This window comes from Hypanus sabinus, chromosome 9 (assembly GCF_030144855.1).
Source record: "Hypanus sabinus isolate sHypSab1 chromosome 9, sHypSab1.hap1, whole genome shotgun sequence".
Classification (NCBI taxonomy): domain Eukaryota; kingdom Metazoa; phylum Chordata; class Chondrichthyes; order Myliobatiformes; family Dasyatidae; genus Hypanus; species Hypanus sabinus.
In genome coordinates, this window is record NC_082714.1 from 148,527,346 (window position 1) to 148,553,482 (window position 26,137).

At 41.5% G+C, this 26,137-nt stretch overlaps 1 protein-coding gene across 3 annotated transcripts; it reads right to left on the minus strand.

The window, feature by feature from the left end:
* Nucleotides 1–252: 252 nt before the first annotated feature.
* Nucleotides 253–24,778, minus strand: mtg2 (mitochondrial ribosome-associated GTPase 2). 3 transcript variants are annotated; one of them, XM_059980776.1, is made up of 7 exons: nucleotides 24,681–24,778; nucleotides 11,246–11,449; nucleotides 7,909–8,056; nucleotides 4,607–4,722; nucleotides 4,311–4,529; nucleotides 3,500–3,638; nucleotides 253–1,505 (listed from the first exon to the last, which is right to left on the minus strand). In XM_059980776.1, the coding sequence occupies exons 2-7, from the start codon at nucleotides 11,441–11,443 to the stop codon at nucleotides 1,108–1,110; spliced, it is 1,218 nt and encodes a 405-aa protein (XP_059836759.1). In that variant the 5' UTR covers nucleotides 11,444–11,449; nucleotides 24,681–24,778; the 3' UTR covers nucleotides 253–1,107. The 3 variants fall into 3 exon arrangements, with proteins under 3 accessions (XP_059836759.1, XP_059836758.1, XP_059836757.1); XM_059980775.1 differs by lacking the exon at nucleotides 24,681–24,778 and adding an exon at nucleotides 24,286–24,669; XM_059980774.1 differs by lacking the exon at nucleotides 24,681–24,778 and adding an exon at nucleotides 24,282–24,669.
* Between the last annotated feature and the right edge of the window lie 1,359 nt (nucleotides 24,779–26,137).

The window sequence follows — 26,137 nt, forward strand, 5'->3', positions numbered from 1 at the left end:
TATAATCTCTGCAATTCCCAAGTAATAATAATAATAATTAGGAATTATTATGGAAAAAGATTGCTGCCATATTTGGCCAATGGTAACTGCATTTCAAAGCCATTCAGTACATATGACAATTCTGAGAGGCAGGCTGAATCAATGCAAAGCCTAACCATACAATCTACTAGTTACTTTGAACTGTTCTGAGGAAGCACCATGGTCAACCCCTATCTTTAATGATCTTGGTAATCACATGATTCAACAATAACATACACTCGGTGGCCACTTTATTAGGTACACCTGCTAGTTAATACAAATATCTAAACAGCCAATCATGTGGCAGCAACTCAATACATAAAAACGTGCAGACATGGTCAAGAGGTTCACTTCTTGTTGAGAATAAACATCAGAGCAGGGTAGAAATGTGATCTAAGTGACTTTGACTGTGGAATGACTGTTGATGCAAGACAGAGTGGTCTGAGTATCCCAGGAACTGCTGGTATCCCGGGATTTTCACACACAACAGTCTCCAGAGTTTACAGGGAATGGTGCAAAAACAAAAAAAAAAAATTCCAGTGAGTGGTAGTTCTATGGGCGAAAACACCTTGTTACTGAGAGGTTAAGAGAATGGTCAGACTGTTTCGAGCTAACAGGAAAGTAACAGTAACTCAAATAATGAAGTCATAAAATTTAAGTAACAGTGGTGTGCAGAAGAGCATTTCTGAAGCTTGAAGTGGATGGGCTACTGCAGCAGAACACCACTCTGGGTTCTACTCCTGTACCTAATACTGAGTGTAATTGTAATTGACAAACCCACAGGAGATGAACAGCCATCTCTCTTCCCCACAATCCCATCCAAATAGTGCAGAGGTTTCAAAAACACCCAAATTCTCCCAGTCATAATTCAATGGTCAAATTCTCTATCTCAAATTGTTCATATATTTGTAATTTTCTTCGTAAAATTTAAATGAAATTTTCACCTTTTACAAAATCCTGGAGGCAGCCCATTGCCAAAGGGGAACATTATTCAAAGGGTCTTAAGACTTCACCAGATCTTCAGATACAGAACAAAGGAACACACATTTTTTAAAATGAATTTAATAACTTCTGTCCATAATAGTAATTTTACCATTTGATTGGTATGCAGTCAGTAGTCTTGGTATTCTCCAGGTATCCATCATATAGTTCCCTGAGATGCATTAAAAGCTCTTCAATGTTTTCACCAGTAAGTGCAGAGACGGGGATTATTCTACAATGCTTTACTTTTTCTCGAAGCAAGACAAAATTGGCTCTAGACTCTGGAAGGTCTATCTTGTTTGCAATGACACAAAATGGTCTCTCTGACAACCCTTTTCCATACTGCTCCAGTTCATACTTCAAATGTTCCAGCTTCTGCCAGGGCTCCGGTGCGGACACGTCAAGCACAAACAGAAGAAAGAGGCAGCGTTCAATGTGTCTCAAAAAGGAAACTCCCAGCCCTTTGTTTCTGTGGGCGCCTCTGATGATTCCAGGGATATCTGCAACTACAGGAGGAGGATCTCTTTAAATGCCATCCAACACTAAGCTGCTTTTATTTTGAAAATCAAACACAATTCAGCTTCAGTTACTGTAGAGATAGAGCATGAAAACAGCCCACTGAATCCATATTAAGAATCAACATCCCATTCACACTAAACAAATGTTAAATTTCCTTTTATTTATTCTCTCCTCATCAACTACCCCCAGAATCTACCTACACACTGGGGTCAATTTACAGTCATCAATCGACCTACTGATCTGAACGTCTTTGGGACACGGGTGAAAGCTGGAGCATTGAAGAGAACCTACATGGTTACAGGGAGAACATGCAAACTCCACAGGAACAGCGCCCGAGGTCAGGTATGAACTTGGGTATGGTGCTGTGAGGCTGTGGTTCTACTAGTCGTGCCAGTCTGCCATTAGGTACATCACTAAATAAAGAATTAGAAGCACTACATTTTTAAAACTCAGGAACTGGTGTAATCAAAACTTATAGCCAATATCTAAACCTCAAACAGCAGTAAAAGGAAATCTTTTGTTTTAAATGTGAAGATTCAAGATGATGAACTCTTCTATTCCCTGCATCCTTTATCATTGTCCTCAACTTCAACTTCTCCCTCAACCACTTGCTGACATTTTGACCAAGTAGTTGGTACCTCATCTCTCTTAATTTTCTCAGTTATGGAAAAGTACAGCACAGAAATAGGTCCTTTGGCCCATCTAGTCTGTGCTGGAGTATTTATACTGCCTGGTTCCACCAACCTGCACCCAGACCACAGCCCTCCATACCCCTACCATCCATATACCGTTCCAAACTCCTCAAACATTGAAATCGAGCTTGCATGCACCACTTATGTGGGCAGTTCTCTCCACATTCTTATGACCCTGAGTGAAGAAGTTTTCCCCTCATGTTCACCTTAAACATTTCACCTTTTACCCTTAACTCATGAGCTCTAGTTGTACTGCCACCCAATCTCGGTGGAACATCCTTTGTCAATTTATTTGGCCGTGAACACTCCTGCAAACAGGAGTGAGTGAACAATCCGGGATACTACCTCACTTATTCCTATACCAGCGTATCTCCATATTACAAAGTAATAAAGCTGGAAGGCGGATCAGTTGATTTGTGGTGCAGTTAAGGGTATGTTGTTGAGTTCAAGGAGGGATGGTTGCTGACATCGTTAGGTCTCTGCCTGGGTTAAGTTCAGTGCTATGGAAAAGAACTGATATGCTAAAGGACTAAGCCAATAAAAAGCATGACTTTTCAGGAGCCCATGCGGAATGTGCCCCTCTGGTCCAAGAGCCAGTTCCGAACCTCCTGACCTTCCTGCCCAACATCAAAGTAAAGTTCAGACCAGCCTCTGCTCTGGGTTGACTTTCAGCAATGGAAGGGAGAAGGCAAAGGAGGAGCAGTGGTGAATAGAAATGATGTGATGTGGAGCTCCTTAACAAAAAGGAGCCTCTGCAGGTCTCAATTTGCAAACAAAGACTGACACAGGATTTCAAGCCACAGATTCAAATTATTGCAACCTACTTGTGAGAATTTACAAATTAATTGTGGCTATTTGGGTAGGTTGTTAGGAAGCAAAGAGTATCCATAAAACTTTAAATCAAAAGCAGATGCCGATAAACAAAATGCTGGAAACACTGAGCAGGTCAGGCAGCATTTGCAGAAAGAAAAAGAAAGTTTAGGCAAAGATCGTTCATCTGAACTAGGGAAAATACAAAGCTAACTTGTTTCTTCTCTTCCCAGTTCTAACAAAGGATTCTCTTTCCAAAGATAATGCTTGACCTGCTGAAAGTTTCCAGAAGTGTACCTCACCAAGGACTTTAAACAGGAAAACAGATTTTTATTAACAGTAAATGTGATCCAAAATCCAAACCTTGAATTAATTCACTCTTCAACCAGATATGAAATGATCAAAATTGATAAACTGTCAAGATCACCAAACTCCAAACCATTGTAAGATATTGATTTAAGATTTAAATTGCTATTTACCTGCAACCTGCTCAAAGTCTTGATACAGTACTACACCGATGTGAGGATTTAATGTTGTAAATGGATAATCAGCAACTGCTGGCTGGGCATTTGAGATTGCTCGCAGGAGAGATGATTTACCCGCATTAGGAAATCCAACCTTGCCATAAAAAGAAAGGATTTAGTCTTCTCAAATCATACAGAGTACTTTACATCTGTATGAACATCCATTTTATCTGTGTTTTTAAAATAAAGCATAAGAAAGCCCATTCGCAGGCATCCATAGATATCTGGAAAATTAACTTATAAAAATATCTGGTGCAATGATTTGATGAAAACACAACATCCTTGATAAAACTCATACTTTATTCTTTCACCAGATTCAGGAGCAGTATAAATTACATTTATCTACAGGAGAATGGCAGCATTTGTTTCAGTAATCAGCAGAAGAACACAATGTATTGTGTGGAAGCTACAGCACTTAGGGAAATTTTCAATGTATTCTCTGGTAGAAAAGATAGTAATTTTGCCTCTCCTCAGCAAAGTATGCTTAGGATTAGTCTTTTAATTGGAGTCCCTATCATAAACAAAACAAACTTTCATTAAGTATATGATTAATAAAAATACCGCTTGCAGATCAGATTTTATCTCTCTTGCAACAGGAACTTTTAAAATTCACAACATGGTAGTGTAAGTGTACGAGAGCTGGCATCTTTGATTATAAATTTCCTCAGATGTTTCCAGCCAAGAACCTTTTCAGGACTGGAATAGAAAGGGCAGAATTCAGCATCTGCAGAATTCTCTTGTGTTTCTTACTTCCATCTATACCTACCATCCCACCATGAGCCATGGTCCTGAGCTCCAGCTGCAAGATCCGCTGCTGACCAGGTTCCCCTGGCGTTGACATCAATGGTGCACGATTCTCATTGGTTAGAAAGAAACGGTTTCCTTTGCCACCCAGCCCACCATATGATGCCACATATTCTTCTCCGTGTGATGAGAGATCGGCTACTATCTTCCCATCTTCCTTGACCACAGTACCAACTGGCACCTAAGGCAGTAGATAATATTTAATTAACCTGAAGAGACCATTAAAATGCAATGATTTGAAAGTTTGTAATTACGCACCAGTAGATAAGTATTGGCTGCATTCTTTCCATAACAATTTTTACTTGCTCCATGTTCTCCATCAGTGCCACGATAAGAAGATTTTATGCTGAGCAGTGATTTCACCTGTTGAGCAACTGGAAAGTCAGAGAATTTCTTGAAGTTAATAAAAGTATACACCAAACTAAAGAGTTTGGTGAGAAACTTTGGTATGCCACCAAGACTCGAGCAAATTTCTGCAGATATACTGCGGAGAGCACAGGATCGGAATAGCTGCAGGTGGTTGCAAGCTCAGCCAGCTCCATCATGGGCACTAGCCTCCCCATCACTGAGGGCATCTTCAAACAAGGATGCCTCAAAAAGGTGGCATCCATCATTAAGGACTCCTGTCACCCAAAACATGCTCCCTTCTTATTACTATCATCAGACAGGAGGTATAGGAGCCTGAAGATACACACCCAACATTTTAGGAACAACTTCTTCCCTTGTGCTATCAGATTTCTGAACAGGCAATGAACTAAACCATGAAAACTCTTTATCATCATTATGTGCCATTTCATCTGACATGGCTGATAATGCTGTGGACTATGCTTGTTCTTGGCAATTTTTTCTACAAAAGTAGATTGCCTTTGCCTTCATCTGGGCAGAGTTTTTACAAGATGAGTGACCCCAGCCATTAGCAATACTCTTCAGAGGTTGTTTGACTGGCATCAGTGGACACACAACCAAGACTTACGAAATCCACGAGCTGCTCCTGTGGCTTCATGTGACCCTCAGTGAGGGAGGGGGGGCTAAGCAGGTGCTACCTCTTGCCTGAGGGTAACTGGCAGTCTAGTGGAGGGAAGGAGCATCTTGCACCTCCTTTGGTAGGAAAATATCTCCACCCTTCCATGAACACTACCTCCCTATTTGTGCTCTCTTTTTGCATTACTCAATTAAAATTTTAAAATATATTTTTCTTATATTTGTCATATATCAGACAACTAATTTAGTGACAAATGCCAGAGATATTAAACCTGATTCTGATACATAGGAAGTCCTATCTACTTTTGGAATCTTACACATAAGCTCCCAATCTTCTTACACCACACAGGGGTTACACTGCAAAACACAAAATAGGCGCTGGGGGTGGGGATTATAAATTGTGGGGAAGCAGGTTCAAATTTAATTCTTTATAAATTCAGGAGAATACTTCAGCCTTTGTTTTAGTTTACAACTGCAGTTATTTCATGTTCCCCTGAAGTGGGATGCACACCTCATAAAACCTTTTTATCCATGGCCAAACCCATACTAATAAAAACACACTGGGAAGCTAAATTGCTGTAGTATCCATTTTCACATTTTACACATTTTTATCTACTGGGAGATACAGCTCGGTAACACACCCTTCTGGCCCAATAAGCCTGTGCCACCCAATTACACCCACATGATCGATTACCCTACTAACCTGCATGCCTTTGGACTGTTGGAGGAAACTAGAGAACCTAGAGGAAACCCATGGGGTCATGGGAAGAATGTGCAAACTCATTATAGACAGCAGCAGAATTGAACCCAGGTCACTAGTGTTGTAATAGCATTATGCTAATCACTATGCTACTGTGTTGGACTTTTTGAACTTTTAGTGGCTGTTCTATCAATAAATCTTCAGGATCTGTTTTCTATACAATTCATCCTTTGAACCAGAAAGTCTAAAGAAAACACTTGAAAATATTCAGATCTTTGACTAGTTACCTAGTTCAGAATACCACAAATTTTGCAGCAGTAATTAATTCATTGCACAGCCTTCACTCTGCTTCCAGCACAAAACTAGGAGCAAAAATGATCTCCTAGTATCCTGCCAGTATCTATTTCTCAACCAACATCGACTAAAACAGGTCGTCACATCTCAAGCTCTTAAGATTTATGCTAATATCTGTGCCTACATCTTCATTTTCAGGCTTAGCTCTATTATCGGATTTGGTCTCAATCACAGGCTGCTACAACAGAAGGCTGCTATCGGTCATGATGTAAATGTACTTGACCCCACCAGATCAGATTGTTGATTCATTAATCCTATTTGATTACGGAATCTTACAAATTAGGTCCCAGTTTTCTTATATCACGGAGGGATTACACAGAAAAACACAGAATCCATTACTTGAGAGATTGTAACGGCACTATACTTCAAACTCTTTATTTTATAAATACTATGCTACACACCTACATTTTAATAGGTAATAAATATTAAAATATTAAAATGTGTACTATAAAGAGGTTGAAATATAAATGCAATTTGGATTAAATGTTAATTTGTTCAAAAACCTGTTAATCAATGCCTTTCTTCTAAAACAGATAAGCAGCAAATATCCACAAAGGCTTTTGATTTGAATCTTTGTTTCACCATGACGAAATCACCCTGACAACAATAAGTTGGTCCAAAGAGTAATCATGTCGCAATACACAGAACATTGTTCAGTCCAGCAACAGGCTCTTCAGCCCAAAATGTCTGTCTTGAACACAAAGCCAAATTACGCTAAATCTCTACGGACTACACATGATCCATATCCCTCCATTCCTTGCATATTCATGTGTCTAAAACCCTCTTAGATGCCTCTATCATATTTGCTTCCACCACTACCAGCAGCAGCCCATTCTAACCACTTACCAGTCTCCGTGTAAAATTTCTACAGCCCCTTTGAACTTTCCCCCTTTCCACTTAAATTCATATCTTCTAGTATTTGACACTTCTATCCTGGGAAAAACATTCTGACTGTCAACCTTATAATTTTATAATGATTATTTTATACACATAATTTCATACTCGTAATTTTATACATATCTAACCGGTTTCTACTTGGCTTCCAATGCTCCACAGAAAATAAACAAAGTTTGACCTCTAATCCAGGCAGATTCCTGGTAAACCTCTTCAGTAACTTTTCCAAAGCCAAAAGTGCTCACAATAATTAAAAATATAAACAAGTTCCTTAAATAAAAAAGCTATTTCCAGGTGTTTACAGCATTTGAAGATTTACCCAGTCAAAAATAGCCATACAACCACATTCAGTCCTGGAATGTGTAGAATTATAAAGTTAAGTCATAGCATAATTGGATCCAGAGTTAAGGAGGAGCAAATTAATATTATACTCTTCATTGCTGTCCACTGATCCCTCCAGGAAGCTGTGTGGTTTGTAGGATCCCAGTTGGTTATGATACTTTCCATTATCAAATAGCTTGTTGATACTCACGATCAGGGCTTATGAATGAATAGTGGCCACTAGAGAGCACTCAACGCTCATAAACTGTGTCAAGTGAGAAGAGTATAGAAAATTGGCAAAAGGCTTTACCTTTCAAAATAACGTGTCCTCCATTCCCTCCATTGCCTCCATCAGGACCTCCAAACTCTTTGCGAGGTTCACTGTGGAACGTGCACACTCCATCACCACCTTTCCCTCCTACCACAGAGATCCTTCGCTGATCCACAAAGTACCGGGTCTAAATCACAGAACAATGGTGGGCTACAATCTTACAAACATTTTTCCTCAAAACTTTTCCTCTTTAAAAGCAGAAGGCTCATTAAAAAAAACACAGATTATTTTCTGAACAACAGAGTGCAGTGCAGCAATGTTATGCTTCAATTATTTTCCTTTTTTGTCTAATTACATTTATTGGATTATAGGCACCCAGACCTGTGTTGATACTGTGGTTTTGTGTGGCTATAGTTAGTTTAAACAATACCGTAGATTTGGTGACTAGAAAAACAATTAGGCGAGGGCAACCTGTGTTCATCAGAACTAAGAAATAAGTTCAATCATTTCTGCCAACTTTTGAACATTTGCAATTAAATGCATAAGTTCAGAAGATGGTATCAGTTACTCTGCTTTTCCTTGAAGCTTTGCTACTTTGGTATTTTGTGGAGAGATTGTACAACCTAATAATTAAAAGGACACAAGGTTTCAGAAGGTGAAACACAACAGGAGAAAGTGGAAGTGATATTTTAACAGCATGTTAAATCATACATCATTTTCGGCATCAATCATTAAGGAGCATCACCATACGGGACAAGCCTTCTTCTCATTACTATCATCAAGGAGGTGGTACAGCAGCCTAAAGATACACTCTGAATCTTTCAGAAACTTATTCCCTCTGCCATCAGGTTTCTGAATGGTCTGTGAACCTCACTATTTTGCCCTCTTTTTGTAATACTTTAAAAAAAATATTTCTTATAACATAATATTTTATGTAAGACTATAAGATATAGGAGCAGAATTAGGCCATTTGGCCCACTAAGTCTACTCTGCCATTTAATCATGGTTGATCCTTTTTTTTTCTCTCCTCCTTAACCCCATTTCCTGGCCTTCTCCCTGTAACCTTTGATGCCATGTTCAATCAAGAACCTATCAATCTCTACCTTAAATACACCCAATGACCTGGCCTCCACAGCTGCATGTGACAACAAATTCCACAAATTCACCACCCTTTGGCTAAAGAAATTTCTCCGCATCTCTGTCCTGAATAGATGCCCCTCTATCCTGCGGCTGTACCCTCTTGTCCTAGACTCCCCCAACTTGGAAGCATACTTTCCACATCCACTCTGTCTAGGCCTTTCAACAGTCGAAAGGTTTGAATGAGATCCCCCCTCATCCTTCTAAATTCCAGCAAGTACAGACCCAGAGCCAACAAACCTTCCTTGTATATAACCCTTTCATTCCTGGAATCATCCTTGTAAACTTCCTCTGGACCCTCTCCAATGCCAGCACATCTTTTCTAAGATGAGGAGCTCCAAACTGTACACAATGCTCAAGGTGAGGCCTCACCAGTGCCTTATAAAGCCTCAGCATAACATCCCTGCTCTTGTATTCTAGACCTCTTGAAATGAATGCTAACTTTGCATTTGACCTCACCACTGACTCAACCAGCAAATAAACCTTTAAGGTGCTCTGCATGAGGACTCCAAAGTCCCTTTGCATCTCAGATTTTTAGATTTTCTCCCCGTTTAGAAAATAGTCCGCACATTTATTTCTACTACCAAAGTGCATGACCATGCATTTTCCAACATTATATTTCATTTGCCACACTCTTGCCCATTCTTCTAATCTGTCTAAGTCCTTCTGCATCCGACCTGTTTCCTCAAAACTATCAGTCCCTCCACCAGTCTTCGTATTGTCATGGGAAAACTTAGTTTGAAACGGGGTCCAGAATAGACCCTATGAACCGTGCTGCTATTAAGCGAGAGGGTGAGGAAGGCATCCAGCGCAATTAGAAAGAGAGAGACAGACAGAAACTGCTCGAAAGATTGATGTTATGGTTTCTCTGCCAGCTTGTTTACCTTTTCCCCCGAGGGCACTTGCCGCTTCTTCTCTCTGCTTCTCTGCCTTCTCAGCCTCCAGCTTTTTTACTCGTAACTCAAACTCAAACTCTTGCGCTCTTCGCTTCGCCTCAGCCTCGATCCTTAATCTTTCCATCTGAAATTGCGTCTCAAACCCGCTAGGTTTACTTTCAGGAAACAACTCCAACTCCTCTACTTGAAACACCTCCTTGGATACATAATACTTGGCTATGGCTCTCTGCATCTCTGACCTCCTCGTGGTCGACTTCACCTTTGAAAGTTTCAACTTTTTTGCAATATTCAACAGCTCCAACTTTCTGGCATCCTCTAATGACTCACTGGTTGGTGCATCCGAAAATTTATCAACATCCATTTCTGCTGTTTTTCCACACAAACAAATCAAATAAGGGAATTTCCCTAATCAATTCGAACAAGCCATCACACAATTTGTTCAAATCCTGGACGCAGGCTCCAATTTTGTCACGTACCCCATGACCGGGTTAAAGAACCAGCAGAAATGGAAAACACATTAGAGTCTGGTATCACTATAAACTAGTCGTGTTTATTAATAACTAAGCAATACAGTAATATAAATGCAAATATATTGAACAGGATATCCATTATATATATATTATAGACACACACACACACACACACACACACACACACACACCCACACACACATGTGTGTGGAAATAGGAACAAAACTAGGCTCTTTCAAATCTAGGAGTAAATGGGTACAGTCTTACGATATGATGAAGAGAGTTCAGTTCAGTTCGAGGTAGTTAGTTGAGTACCGTTGGGGGGGGGGGGAGGGGAGAGATAAAGTAATAAATGATAAGCACTTCTTATTTGCAGATGGTCCCAAATCATCGTGACCTAATCACTGATCCCAAATCCTGGTGTTCGATCTTAGATAAAGCACACCCAGATAAAGGAACAGTTCCCTCCAACCATTAGACTTCTGAACCAATGTGGATAACTTCACTTACCTCAATGCTGAATCGATCCCACAACTTAAAGACTCACTTTCAAGGACTCTACAACTCATTCTCAGTATTATTTATTTACTTTTTTTTAAATTTATTTACAAAATTGTCTTCTTTTCCACATTGGTTGTTTGTCAGTATTTATGTATGGTTTTTCCACAAATTCTATTATATTTTTTATTTTCCTGTTAATGCCTGTAAGAAAATGAATATTAAGGTAGTGTGTGGGGACATGTACACACTTTCAAATAATAAATTTACTTTGACTCTGTGACCAAAGATCGTTCCTTTCTCACCAAACTAAAAGTTTCAGCATACTTTGTAAGACATTTGAGAATTTGATGTGTGAAGAAACATTAGAATTACCAATTTCTTTTCAGAAAGCTGCTTCTTCTTCCGAACTCCTTTAGCTTTGGCATATTTCAAGCAGCTTACAGTGAAATTCTGTAACCGTATACTACCGACACCAGGGTTTACCAGGAGGTTACATCCCAAATGCTGGCACATTGCAGAGCTCTGCAGCGGAATCCACTTTCGCAGTGACAAGATTCGTCTGATAGACATGGTAGGCTAAGAAAAAGAAAATATTAATTAATAATAATTTGCGATTCCACTGCATCTCCGAATGAAAACAAAACATTTTACTGGTGCATTATTAAACAAAGTTTGGCAGAGAACATGTAAGTAGATAGTAGGGTGTGTTATTAGAGATACTTTTGGGTTTAGCACATTTACATTTAGCAAATGACTTTAGCCACCAATCTTCAAATCTAAATACAACCTGTAGATAGAATTAAAAATGCAGCTCTGAACAACAGATTCCTAAAAGCCTTGAATTTCTCAATTTGAAAAACCCAATTTCCCTCAGGATCAATAAAGTATGTCTGTCTGTGAATCACAGAACAGACAATACTGATTAAAATTCATTTAGGTGACTGTGGCATGGGTGTGATTAGGCAGTTGTGAAGTTTATGTGTAGTTTCAAAGGAAGCATTGTGGATACATTGTAAATATGGAATTGTCCTTTGATGTTTAGCACATAAAATATTGAGTCCCATGTTGGGCCAGCCAGATATTTCGACTGAAAGGTGCTCACTAGGATCTATTGCATCTTTCCTTGTCAAGTAATGAAGCTACTTCATAACTACCAGTACTTCTCTCAGATGACTTCATTCACGCAATGTCACTCGGTGTCTGGAGTTGGATACCCACAGCCGACACATCATGTGGCCAGCGATCTTAGCAGTCTAAGTGAGTGAGTATTTTTAAATCAGCACTCACACTTGGACCTGTTCGGGTTGGCGGTACAGGGGAACATGAGGTACCACGAACACAGAGAACTGAACTAGAAGATAAAAAAAGTGGTCTGTCCATGTGTGCTTATGCAAGAGATGAAACTTTGTGCGTTAATTTGGTGAGATGGGGCCACCAGTTGCAAAGGTTTGGGACTCCAGTGGGGGCTGAATTTTACCATACACGTTTTGCCAGGCAAATGCGATTCAAAGGAATACAGCAGGCATCATGAGTTCGAGCGCTCAGAAGTGGCAGATTGCAGAGTACTTACTCTGCGGTTTTAACTACGTGCTGATTAACTGGTATCAATCATTTTGTGTAGGTTGGGAGTTAGTGTGGAGATACCTCGGGAAGATTTTGCCTACACATATCTGTCAGGCAACGTCAGGTTGAGAGCCCTGATGATCGGGCCAGCCGGTAAAATAACTCATTAGTTAATAACTCATCAGGGGTGATTGATAAGTTCATGGCCTAATGCATTATCACCAAATGTAACGAGAGCTGTATAACTCATCTCCTTCTACCTCAGGCCACAAACTTATCTATCACCCATCTGTGGACACTTTCTGGAGGTCCAAGATGCGTACGCTCCATGACCACTGGACTTAATGTATAAATGTAGGAGGGGACTGTGTTGAAAAATAAATGTGCTAGGTTTTCTAAAACTGACTCCTTCTACCTTAGGCCACAAACTCATCAATCACCCCTTGTCCCGTGAGATGAGGGTTTGAAATCAACCCAAACAAGGCTCCGACAGGGAAGTAAACTGTACAGTACTCAGGCTACACCATTTCCCAGGGGAGGAAGGACATGTCAGATGACAGTCATTCAGATATCAGCTTCAAGCCCCCCTCTGTGAACGCAAGGGGAGTGAGGAAGGTAATGGGTCCATTCAATTACAGCCACAGTTTCATCCCAGGGTTCTCAGCATTTACGGCCCTGATACAGGCCTTGGTTAAAGAAGCAAAACCCCCTCTGCAGGAAGTAAGATGGGGGCCAGATGGCTTTTACAGATACTCTATCAAAAAGCCCTGGGTTCTGCACCTGCGCTAAGGTACCAGATGCAATTCACCCCGTTCACCTATACCGCAGCAATGAGGGAGGGTGCAGGACCATGGCGACACAAGGAGGCCAGTGGCATATTATTCAATGAAGCACACACTCATTGCAGCAGGAATTCCCGCTGCGAAGCAGCTTTAAACTACACCGTGTGGGCAGCGCGAGCAAGCGAACCAGTTGTAATGGCGGCACAACTCATACTACACACACCTCATCCCACTGTAGAACTGAATATGGAGGCTGAGAGCAGTCACCGAGAGCAGAAGGGGAGCTTGGGAGGACGTTCTCAACCCCAAAGACGAGTCAGTAACAATAGTTAGGACAGTGGAATGAATCCTGCAAGCACCATCCGAATAGAGAGGGAGGTACTCGAGTGCTAATTGGGAAGAGAAAGAAGAAGATACTGGTGTGAGGAAGCAGAGGAAATTTTTATAGATGGGTCTCGGAGGTACACAGACTGGGTGCATCGTGGTAACGGAAACAGGTGAAGAATTAGCTTCAGGAGCACTACAAGGGGGTTGCTGAGCTCAGGTCGCTGATCTGGTGTCCATGGTAGAAGCACTGCACTACAGTAAAGGCAGACAAGTAAATATACAGTGTATACAGACAGCCAGTATGCCTCCGGGGTGCTGTGTAATTATCTGATAGCACGGGCACAATGAGGATTTGTAATTTCAACAAGGGCAGGTATCAACATGGGTACCTAACACATGAACGGTTGAAAGCGGAGTGTCTGCCAGCAGTAATTAAGGTAAAAGCTCACCAGAAAGGGGAGAGCAAGGAGCAGCAAGGAAACGAGTGGACGGACATCAGTGCGAAGGAGACAGCAGAGGGACGAGAGGCAATTGAAATTGCAACTGTGCAGTTAGAAATGACTTGAAGCCCTTTTAATAAAAGTAAATGAAGAGGTGGAGGCAGAAGGAGAAATGGAGCAGAAAGTGAGCGGAGCAGGGACCGGATGGGAGATGGAGCCACAGGGGGCAAGGATTCGCAGCAGCACCACCATATAACAGGCAGATACTGCTAAAGTTATATCATGGGATGATGCATCAGGAAAGGCAGAGCATGATCACTGCTCTCCGGCAGGACTAGTGGTAGCCAGGATGGGTGGGGAGGCTGCTGTTGTATCATTTGTGCCCAGCATAACCCTGGTAAGGGCATAATGCTACAGATGGCAAACCAGCCATGGCCGAGGGGTCCCCGGGCAAACATCCACTTGGACTTCACAGAGAAGCTACTGTCTAGTCATTATGGACCACTTCACCCAGTGGGTAGAGGCTTTCCCAACAAGGGACTGCTCCACCAGCACTGCTGCATGGATTCCAGATCAGGAAATCCTCCTGAGGTGGGGAACCCCAGTTCAGGTGGACTCAGATCAAGAGGGAAAGTGATGAAGGAAATGTACCAACTGTTAGGGATTTGACAACGGTTTCACGCACCCTACTACCCTCAGAGTTCAGGAATGGTAAAAGGATGAACCGAACAATCAGGAATGCCTTTGCCAAAGCTACAGCTGAGATGGGAAAAACATAGGTTGATGTCATTACCAGGAATCCTGATGAGATTGCGAGCAACCCCAAACTGTACACTAGATCTCAGCGCCTATAAACTATTGATGGGGCAAGCAGTGTGATTCCCTTATGGGGTAATTATGGATTGCGGGGAGCCTGGGGCTTACAGGGATAGAATGACACAGTACGTGGAAGACCTTTGTAACCAACTTCAAGTGATGAGGAACCGAGCAAAACAACAGCAGCACCATGCTGATCAGAGAGAGCTGGAGGAAAAGGAGATCGTCCTCCCACAGCCAGATGACAATATCATGGAGATGGTGCTGCCTAAAGGGGCAGGGTTTGCTCTCAGATGGATGGGACCACAGATGGTACTTTTAACAATTGACATGTGTCTGTGCGCAGATTTGGTGAGGCAAGCCAGTAGAAACACTGGATTCATGGTAAAACCGTATGACTCGCCTTGTTGCTCCCACAACCATGTAAGGAGTAGGGGGGATGAAGTGTACCCAGTAACCATGTAATTACAGAGAACCTAAGAGATGAACTCCAGTCAGGTATACCAGACCTGACCGCAGTTTGAACCTAGAACTCTACGGCACATTACAGGTCCTTTGGCCTTCAATTGATGGAATATGATTGAATTCATACTCCAATTTGAGAGGGAGAAGCACAAGTCATATGTATCAGTATCTCAATGGAATAAAGGAAGTTACTGAGGCATGAGAGAGGAGCTTGCCCAGGTGGATTGGAGGAGGATACTGGTGGGGATGACAGCAGAGCAGAGAAGGCTGATGTTTCTAAGAATAGTTCACAAGGTGCAGGATAGATATGTTGCACAGAAGAAGTTGTTCTCAAATGGCAGGGCTTGCCAACAGTGGCTAACAAGGGAAGTTAAGGACTGCATACAAGCCAAAGAAAGGGCATATAAGGTAGCAAAAGTGAGTGGGAAGCTTTTAAAATACAACAAAAGACAACAAAAAGAAGCTACTAGAAGGTAAAAATAAAATATGAGGGCAAACTAGCCAATAATATAAAGCAGAATACTAAAAAATTTTTCAGTTATATAAAGAGTAAAAGAGAGGTGAGAGTTGATATTAGACCACTGGAAAATTATGCTGGTGAGGTAGAAATGGGGGACAGAGAAATGGCGAATGAACTTAATGGGTATTTTGCATCTGTCTTCACTGTGGAAGACACTAGAAGTGTGCCAGAGGTCTGTGAGTGTCAGGGAACAGGAGTGAGTACCATTGGTATTACAAAGGAAAAAGTGTGAGGCACACTGAAAGATCTTAAAGTGGATTAGTCACCTGGACCAGATGGACTACATTCCAGAGTCCTGAGAGAGTTTGCTGAGAGTTAATGGATACATTGGTCATGATCTCTCAAGAATCATGTGATTCTGGCATGTTCCCAGAGGACTGGAAAATTGTAAATGTCACTCCATTCTTTAAGAAGGGAGGAAGAAAAAGGAAAGGAAATTATAGGCCAGTAAATCTAACACAAAGGTTGGGAAAGTGTTGGAGACTACAATTAAGGATAAGATTTTGGGGTATTTGGAGACTAATGATAAAGCAAGTCAAGGTCAGCATGGTTGCTGTACAGGGAAATCTTGACTGACAAATCTGTTTGAGTTCTTCAAGGAAATAACAAGCAGGGTGGACAAAGGAGAGGCAGTGGATGTTACTTACTTACTTGGATTTTCAGAAGACATTTGATAAGGTGCCACACATGAGGCTGCTTAACAAGATAAAATCCTGTAGTATTACAGGAAAGATACAAGCATTGATAGAGGAATGGCTGACAGGCAGGAGGTAGTGAGTAGAATAAATGGGGCCTTTTCTGGTTATCTGCCAGTGACTAGTGGTGCTCCTCAGGGGTCAGTATTGGGACCGCTACTTTTCACACTGTTTGTCAATGATTTGGACAATGGAATTGATGGCTTTGTGGCAAAGTTTGTGGATGATACGAAGACAGGTAGAAGGCTAGATAGTGCTCAGGAAGCAATGCAATTGCAGCAGGACTTTGCAGCAGACAAATTGGAAGAATGGGCAAAAAACTGACAGACAGAATACAGTTTTGGGAAATGTATGATAATGCATTTTGGTAAAAAGAAGAATAGTGGGGACTATTATCTAAATGGGGAAAAGGTTTAAACCTCAGAGCTGCAGAGGGACATAGGAGTCTTTGTGCAAGACTCCCAGAAGGTTAATTTACAGGTTGAGTCTGTGGTAAAGAAGGCAAATGCAGTGTCAGTGTTTATTTCAAGGAAAATGGAATATAACAGCAAGGAAATAATGCTGAGCCTTTATAAGACACTAGTCAGGCTGCACTTGGAGTATTGTCAACAGTTTTGCGCCCCATATTTCAAACAGGACGTGTCATCATTGGAGAGAGTCCACAGGAGGTTCATGAGGATGATTCTGGGAATTAACATATTAACACATAAGGAGCATTTGGCAGCTTTGGGCCTGTACTTACTGGAATTTACAAGAATGCAGGGGTATCTCATTGAAGCCTACTGAATGTTGAAAGGACTAGATAGGGTGAGTGTAGAGAGAATGGTGGGGATATCCAGAGCTAGAGGGCACAGCCTCAACACTGAGGGACAACCTTTTAGAACAGAGGTAAGGAGGATTTTATTTTCCGCCAGAGAATGGTGAATTTGTGGAATGCGCCGCCACAGACTGTGGTGGAAGCCAAGTCCATAGGTATATTTAAGGTGGAAGTTGATCATTTCCTGATTGGACACGTATCAAAGGATATGGCTAGAAGGCAGGTGTATGGAGTTGAGTGGCATCCGGGATCAGCCATGATAGAATGGCAGAGCAAAATTGATGGGCTGAATGGCCTAATCCTGCTCCTAGGTCTTATGATTTTATGGAAACATACCCACAGCAAATACAAAGGCAGAAGACACCAAGAACGTGTCAGAAACAGAAATAACATGTTAAAGTGTGATGGTAATAGTACTCAAGAATGAAGGTTGGTTGCTGAAGGTAGATGATTAGTTGAATAGCATTAAAATAGAAAAGATATTGGTGAAAACAGGTGGGGAGGGATTTATGTTAAAGCAACTTTGATAGCGTGGTAGACTGGCTAAAATTGCACACAGCATCTGAAGATAGTCAGTCACACCCAGCCTGAATGGGGAGTGAATACAAATGAGCTGGGTCCTTTCAGCCAGGGGCCAGTGATCGACTTGTCAGTTCAGAAAGGGGTGCCACTAGGAAGAGGTCCTTGCAGTCATTCAGATAAAGACCACCCCAACCCCTTCCTGTACATTGATGAGAGTGCCTGTGAGCCTGATGCACTTACCTTGCTGGTGCCCCTGGAAAGAGAGAGCTTTAGCTACCAGAGAATGAAAGAGTGAAGACAAGGAATATGATTAAGCTGCAAATGGCCAGCAGGCAAAGAGCTAACAGGATTATGAACGAAGTCGCATTTCTAAAGACTGTTGTTCAAATTTCTGAAACGTTCTCTCTGCTTGATATTTTGTAGGTAGTGATTAGGGATGATGGGTAGATGTAGATGCACAGTTTCTTCAACTCTCACATTCGCCACTATGAGACATTCTGCATTTCAGGTTCCTCTGAAGTGTTTTCCTCTTTCTTGATCCATGGCTTCCCCTCTACCATAGTGGACGAAGCACTTGACTGCTTGGCATCTATTTGCTGCACCTTCTCTCTCATCTCTTCTCCTCCTAGACAAAACATAGTTCCTATGGTCCACACCTTGCACTCCACATTCTCTATGTTGAACAGATGATCTTTCACAATTTCCACCAGCTCCAACAAGATTCCACCATCAGAAGATGCATTTTCCCCTCCCTATCCTGGCAAAGGTATTGTTCACATTGTAACTCTCTTCCACCTCCACTAACCACTTCCAGTTTCTGATTTCCATTAATTACTTTATCTATTTTAATTTTACTCAAAAACTGTATCTCCTGCAGTTACAAAAACATAAACTGCTGGTAAATCTCTATAGGCAGCCTCTGCTGCTCACGTGGTTCTAACATATAACATGCCCCTGTCTGACAGAACCACATCAATGACAAATTACCTGCACCTCATCTCACCTGCACATGGTTAATCTGTGAGAAAAATCCTCATGGTTTCACCTACTTTTTGCTGCCACCCTATCTAATTTCTCTTTCTCAGATCTGATCAAAGCTCCCTCATCTGAAATATTACCCATTTCTCCTTCCACAGATCTGCCTGACCTGCTTAGCTTTTCCAGCATTTTCATTGGTTCTTATCCAATACTGTTAAGTCTAGACTGTCAACCAAGTCCCACCAATGTGCCAATGACAGCTCTTTAAGCAGATTTAGAAGCTTAATGTGTCTTCATTAAGCCATTTCAACTCATTCGGTCTCAGAGATTCCCTTTGTTCTGCACATCCCTCCTACTGAAAATGTACTTGTCTCCCCCTTACAGCAGACAATCTGCTGGAAAAACTCAGTGGGACAAGCCGCATCGGTGGCTGGAAAGGAATTGTCAATGTTTTGGATAGAAACCCTGCATTGAAGCCCTAATGCTAGGTTTCTACCCAAAACATCAACCATTCCTTTCCTCCCACAGATGTTGCTTGACCCACTGAGTCCTTCCAGCAGATTGTTCTTCACTCCAGATTCCAGCACCTGGAATCTCTTGTGTCTCCATTGCATCTCTCTTCCCTGGTTCTGACAAAGGGTCCCAAGCCCAAAATATTGACTATTTCTCTCTCCACAGATGCTGCCTGACCAGCATGGAATTTTCTGCATTTTTTTTCAGTTTGATTGTCCTTTCACCTCTTCCCTTCTACCATCCAGGGACACAGCCAGTCCTCCCAGATGGAGAAGCAGTTCACTTGCACCTCTTTGAATATTCAGTGTTCATAATGCAATGCCCTCTACAGTGGATAAACAAAACGCAGGATAGATGCTCACTGTGCAGAGGACCATTACAGGATTAAGCCTGTCTATCCTCCTGAACTGTTACAAGAAAGCCCAATACAAATTAGAGCTACAGCACTTAATCTTCCATTGTGACATATTGCAGCCTTCTAGACTCAAGATTGAATCTGACACTCTATTCTGTCTGTATCAAACTGATCAATTATATCCATCATTATTTTAGCTCAATTTTTCTTATTCTTTTCATATATTCTGACCTGCTTGGTAGGTCCCATTCTCTTGCCAAGCACAGACAAAAACCATCGCGTGTTTGAAGCAGTTCCCATTATCCCACTTAAATTCAGCCCCTGATATTCCCTCTGTTCTTAACATCCCTCCCTCTCCTCCCCTCCTAAAAACTAACTTGCTTTTCTCTCTTTCCAAGTTCTGAGAAAGGGTTCTGGACTTGTTCACTGATTCTCCTTCCACAGATGCTGCCTGACCTGCTGAGCATTTCCAGGAGTTTTTCTTTTTAAGGATCCTTCTCAGGTTATGGATGGCCAACTTACATACAGCTTGTACAAATGAGCGATCATTTGCTGGCCCCTGTGGGACTGCAGGCATCTCTTACCACCTGGGGACTCAGCTCGCTGCTGCATTTCCAACACATGAACTATGTGGGTTCCGAACAGTTCACAGGAACAGAATATAGCTATAACCCAGAGAGGACTGAATTTCAAAATTTATCATCCACAGTTTCTTTGAATGTCAATTTTTAAAAAGCAACTTGAAGGAGAAGAGCAACAGTACGTTGAAGCTAAAACTCCACCAAGCCTGGCTGCGAAAGGGGGATGGTTGGGCAGGAGCTAGCAGCCCCATCCTGCAAAACCCCAGAGCTAAAGTAACACCAAACGAAGCTCCCAAGGCCTCATCCCTGGGAGAATGTGAGCTACACTGGGAAAAAAATGTACAAGAATGGCCTGTGACTGAAGACTCGGGCCAGCAACTATTGGTGGCCTATGCCATACTAGGCGTGATAGGCCTAAGAAGAGGTGTTGGAGCTAAGGACCTAGACAACTGAAGGCAGAAACACTATTTAAACTGGGGATATGCGACAGGCCAGAACAAGAAAAATACAGAGATCTCAGATGACTCAAGTGCAGGAAGGGGATACTGAAACCGAGATGACTGAGGCTGTGGAAGGATGTAAATATATCCATATTACAGCACAGAAATGAACTATTTGACACCTGTTTAATCACACTTTTCTGCTCAATTCAGACATCTGAACTTTACAATTCCTTAACCTTTACCATAAACAGAAAGCTCAATATATTTGTTGATACATATGATTCATATGAATGAGGCACAAACAGAAGACATCACTGTCAAGACTACAACTGTAACAATTATAAACATTAAATTATGAAATAGACATTCATTCCTCACAAATTCATCTCAAGTGAATATGGAAATTCAGCTGATCATCAAGATTTTCCCCAGCTCTCCACATTATGTTGTATTAAAACAGATAATAAAAACACAGTAAATTGCAGTGTTCAAATGTGATAAACAAGGACATTCCTTTGGTCATTCCTAACTTTTTAAAAAAATGTTAAACAATTTCTTGGTTGATCATTTTCGGTGACAGTGGACATGTTATCACTGATGAATATGCCCTGACAAGGTTTTTAATGCCCAGTGTTCATTAACTTCTCTACAATGACAAGCTGAACAAAAATGCCTCATGATTTTGCAAAATTAAATATTACAATTTTTTCACCTTTTTGGACCTTCTTAATGTGTTGAAAATGTGTTGAAAAATACACATTTGTACTCCAAAAGCAGCACAGCAAAGTTCTCCACACCCTTACTAAAGTTAAGAATTAATTTCATATTTTGGGATTTCTTCCAACTACAGAAAAATCTTGGCAACAATTTAAAACTGGAGCTGATGTAACTGTTCTTCTCAACAGATGAAGAATGAATGATAGCACTTACAGAGGGTGCAAAGGAATCAGATTAAGGTTTAATATCACCGTTGTATGTTATGAAATTTGTCTTTGCAGCAGCAGTATAATGCAATACATAATAATAGAAAAAGTGAATTATAATAAGATATATATATAAAATAGTTAAATCAAACAAGTAGTGCAAAAACAGAAATAAAAAAGCAGTGAGGTATTGTTCATGGGTCCAATGTCCATTCAAAAATCTGATGGCAGGATATTCCTAATCGTTGAGTGTGTGCTTTCAGGTTTCTGTACTTCCTTCCTGATGTTAGCGATAAGAACAAGCTATGCCCTGGATGATGGGGGTCCTTAATGATGGATGCTGCCTTTATGAGGCATTGGCTGCTTGAAGATGACCTGGATACTATGGAGGTTCAGTTATGAGGAATGTCTGGTTTGATGGGAATAGTTTTATTTGGAGGTTGTCAGGAGATTTAAAAAGGGTTATAACTTGGGGCTTGGATGGGCTGAGTAAGCAATAATTATGTAAATATATCATAGATTGTATCATAGAATAGATATGTGGGCCCTTCGGCCCACAATGTTGTGCCTACCCTCAAACCCTGCCTCCCAAATAACCCCCCCACCTTAAATTCCTCCATATACCTGTCTAGTAGTCTCTTAAACTTCACTAGTGTATCTGCCTCCACCACTGACTCAGGCAGTGCATTCCACACACCAACTACTCTCTAAGTGAAAAACCTTCTTCTACATCCCCCTTGAACTTCCCTCCCCTTAAAGCCATGTCCTCTTGTACTGAGCAGTGGTGCCCTGGGGAAGACGTTTAATTAATTAATTAATTCAGAATTATTTTTTTTTTCCCCGTGGTGAAGAGCTAAGACAGCAACGTTCCACCTTTATAAAGCATTGGCATGAGGATTTGATGTGTTGGAATTATTAGAGCAACAGGGTAAGAACTAGAAAGTGAGGTCAGGTCAATACAGTTAAACTCTGTTAATCCAGTACATTCAGGATTTTAACTGAACTGAATGACAATCACATCAAATTCACATTTTCTTTAAATGTTAAATAGTGGAATAACACATTTTCCAGTGAAGCCGGTAAGTTTAATGGGAACATAGGAAATTATTCTCCAATAAATTTAAAGCATGGGAAATAGATTAATCTAAGTTCAGATAGTGTGTGTAAATTAGTGCCCCAGTGGGGTGATGCAGAGTGTGGTAAGAGAGACTCCAGTGAGAAGAAAGGAAATGTGGAATTCATGTATTGGAGTGTAATGGATGCATGAGATCTAGAACCAAGGTCAATAGTCACAGAGCGCATGCATCAATTTACAGCACAATTAACCTACAAAAGAAACTGCACCTAAAAATCTAGAACAACAATCTGCAGGTGGAACTCAGCAGGTTGAGCAACACCCTCAGCGGCGAAGGGAAGAACTATCCATGTTTTATTGAGAAATATATCTGACATAACCACTATATATACCTGAAATATAATCACTATGTGTTAGCTATTTACTATACTTCTAGGTACTGAATATTAGTATTATTTTACTAGACACATTTTGTTATATGTTGTTTTCACTAGATACTTTGTACTCTCTTAGCTGCATATTATGGCACTTACAGAACACCTGTTTGTTTAGCAGCACTATTAGCTGAGATGTATCCCATGTATTACACTCCAGCCTTTGTTTAGTACGAGATAACGGTGGCGGACAGGATGCTGCTAGCAGGAATGTAATGGGAGGGAGGTTGTCTGGAAAACATAATCTTGGCCACGAATAAGGTCCCAATGCGAATGGGTGAAAAATAATGGTGACGCACCGAGCGCTAGGCAACAGCGATTGATTAGTTAATATATAGATGATATGCAATTATAAATTGATTGGGTATGCTGATGAAACAGAAATGTAACTGAGATAAGAAATGACTATAAAGAATGCTGTACACCGGAGCTCGGCGGGCTTTTGGTGACAAGTTCATTGATTGCCTCAGCTTTTGTTTGCAAATAAAGGTTTAAACTTCTCGAAGAATTGTCTGCGTCTCCTGGTAACCAGGACAGTTTCAGGTCAGAACAGTAGCATCTGGGTTTCATCTTCAGAATGTGGGTGAAAGCAGGCGTATAAAGAGGAAGTCAACATGGTCACAATGAGAATATGCAAGCACGCAACATGGGACCAGACTCCCTGGAGTTAGATGACAACCACTGGACCTAATTGCTCGACAATATGGAACACGAACACAGCAGTCAATTTGTCCATAAAAAGGGCCCATAAATATCTACCTGGTGATTACTTGGCAATAAACGAAAGAGATTTTTGCTTTTGCTGTAAATCTTGAGCAACACATACTGTACTTAATGCTGAAGGAACTCAGCTGACCCGGCAACATCTATGGAGGGGAATAAACAAGATGATTCAGGACCCTTTTAGTAGCACTGATTAAGGAATTTCTATTACGTGTCAAGGAATTATTATGGGATCTTTAAAAGGCACATGATAGAGCATCAGACAAACACTAGCCCTGACAATGCGGCAGTCCCTCAGCACAGCACTGGAGAATTAGTCTGAATTTCTCTTCTCGTGCAGTCTGACGATATAACTTTTTCACTGGGAATCAACTGAGCAAATCTACTCTTTTATTTAAACCAAGTATTTAGTGTAATCGATGCAGCGGCCTCTTACCTACCAAATCCTTTTCCAGGCCACTTTCCGTTCACCTGCAATGAACTTCAGCGAGCCTGACAACTGCTTCCGGGAGGATGATTAACGCAAGCTCGGGGATTCCGCCGAGGCCTGAGGTTCTCGGGTCGACGTTGAGCGCAGCGCAGTCTCTTTCCGCCCCACATCCGGAGATGGAGGGCTGCAGGAGAAAGGGGCACCTGGGACACAGAGCAAGGAGCTGTGACCTGACACTCACTCGCCTCTATACTAACAAAAAGGGGGAAGGGTGGTATTGAAGACGCTGGAACTCGGCCACCACGCCGGCTGGGTCCCGGCCACAGCTTCGCCTGCACACGCCAGATTAGGTAATGCTCCCGTAAAACGTGGACAGCCCAGAGTGTACTGCGCGCACATACTCACTGCAGCACAGACCCAGAGAATTCTGCTCACTCAGCTGGACATTTCAGCATCTGTGGAGAAAAGGAGCAAGGTGCAACGTTTCAGGTCAAAGACCTTTCGTCAGACCTGGGAAGTTAGTTTTCAGATGCAGAGTTGGAATGGATAAGACAAACGTAATATTTCTGATGGGGTGAGAACAGGACTCCGGGTATGCTAAGACTCATTAAGACCTAAACAGAACATCAGGAATGTGCCAACCAAGTTGCCGGAGGTAGTGCAATTTCCCTGCGTTTGGCCATATTCTTCCGTCTAAACCAGGGGTTCTTAACTTTTTTTTATGTCATGGACCTTTACCATTAACCGTGGGGTCCATGGGCCCCAGATCTAAACTTTCCCTATGCACGTAACTGTCTAAATGCCCTGGTGTCACAACTGTACCTACCTCAACCACTTCTTTGACACCATTTCTATATACTCACCACCATGTACGTGGAAAAACTTGCCCTTTAAAATCTTTCATCTCTCCCTTTAAATCTACGTCCTCTAGTTTTGTACTTCCCTTACCTGGAGAAAACTCTGGGGGGGGGGGGGGGGTTGTTAGCTTATTGGTGCCTCTCCTGATTTTATAAATCTGTACAAGGTCACGTCACAGCATCCTACTTCAGAGAAAAAAAATCCTAGTCTGCTCAGCCTCGTCTTATAACCAAAGCACTCCAGTCGGAGTAGTAATCTTGTAAGTCTTTTTCGCACCCTCCCTAAATTAATGGCATTCCTCCTATAGCAGGGCAACCAGAACTATATGTAGTACTTTTAAATGTGACCTAAGAACATAAAACAGTACAGCACTGGACAGGCCATTTAGCCCATAATATGGTGCCAGTCATAGTGTCGATAATAAATTATCTCCATGTATCATGCATATTCCTCTAATCCATTGACATGCATATGTCTATCGAAAAGCCTCTTCAATTCCACTAAACTTCCTGCTTCCACTACTACTACCCCTGGTAATTCAATCTAGGCACCTACTCCTCTAAGTAAAATTTGCAGTTTGTTGTCTTTTGCACTTTGGTTGTTTGTTACTCCTTTTGGGTCTGGTTTATCATTGATTCTTTTGTGTTTCTTGTATTCATAGAATCATAGAAATCTACAGCCTATTACAGGCCCTTCGGCCCACAATGTTGCACCAACCATGTAACCTACTCCAGAAACTACCTAGAATTTTCCTACCACATAGCCCTCTATTTTTCTAAGCTCCATGTAAAGCCTCTTAAAAGACCCTATTGTATTCACCTCTACCACTGTTGCTGGCAGTGCATTCCACACACCCATCACTCTATGTAAAAAACTTACCTCTAACATCCCCTTTGTTCCTACTTCCAAGCACGTTAAAACTATACCCTCTAGTGTTAGCCATTTCAGCCCCGGCTATCCACACAATCAATCCTCTCATCATCTTATACACCTCTATCAGGTCA

Bases quoted from the DNA above. Each gene is read 5' to 3' on its own strand.
- mtg2 (XM_059980776.1), bottom strand. From the start codon at position 11,443: ATGTCTATCAGACGAATCTTGTCACTGCGAAAGTGGATTCCGCTGCAG. The intron at 8,057-11,245 runs GTAATTCTAATG...TCTGTGATTTAG, and splicing joins AGCTTTCTGAAAAGAAATTG to ACCCGGTACTTTGTGGATCA. The intron at 4,723-7,908 runs GTAAAGCCTTTT...CTGACTTTCCAG, and splicing joins AGGACACGTTATTTTGAAAG to TTGCTCAACAGGTGAAATCA.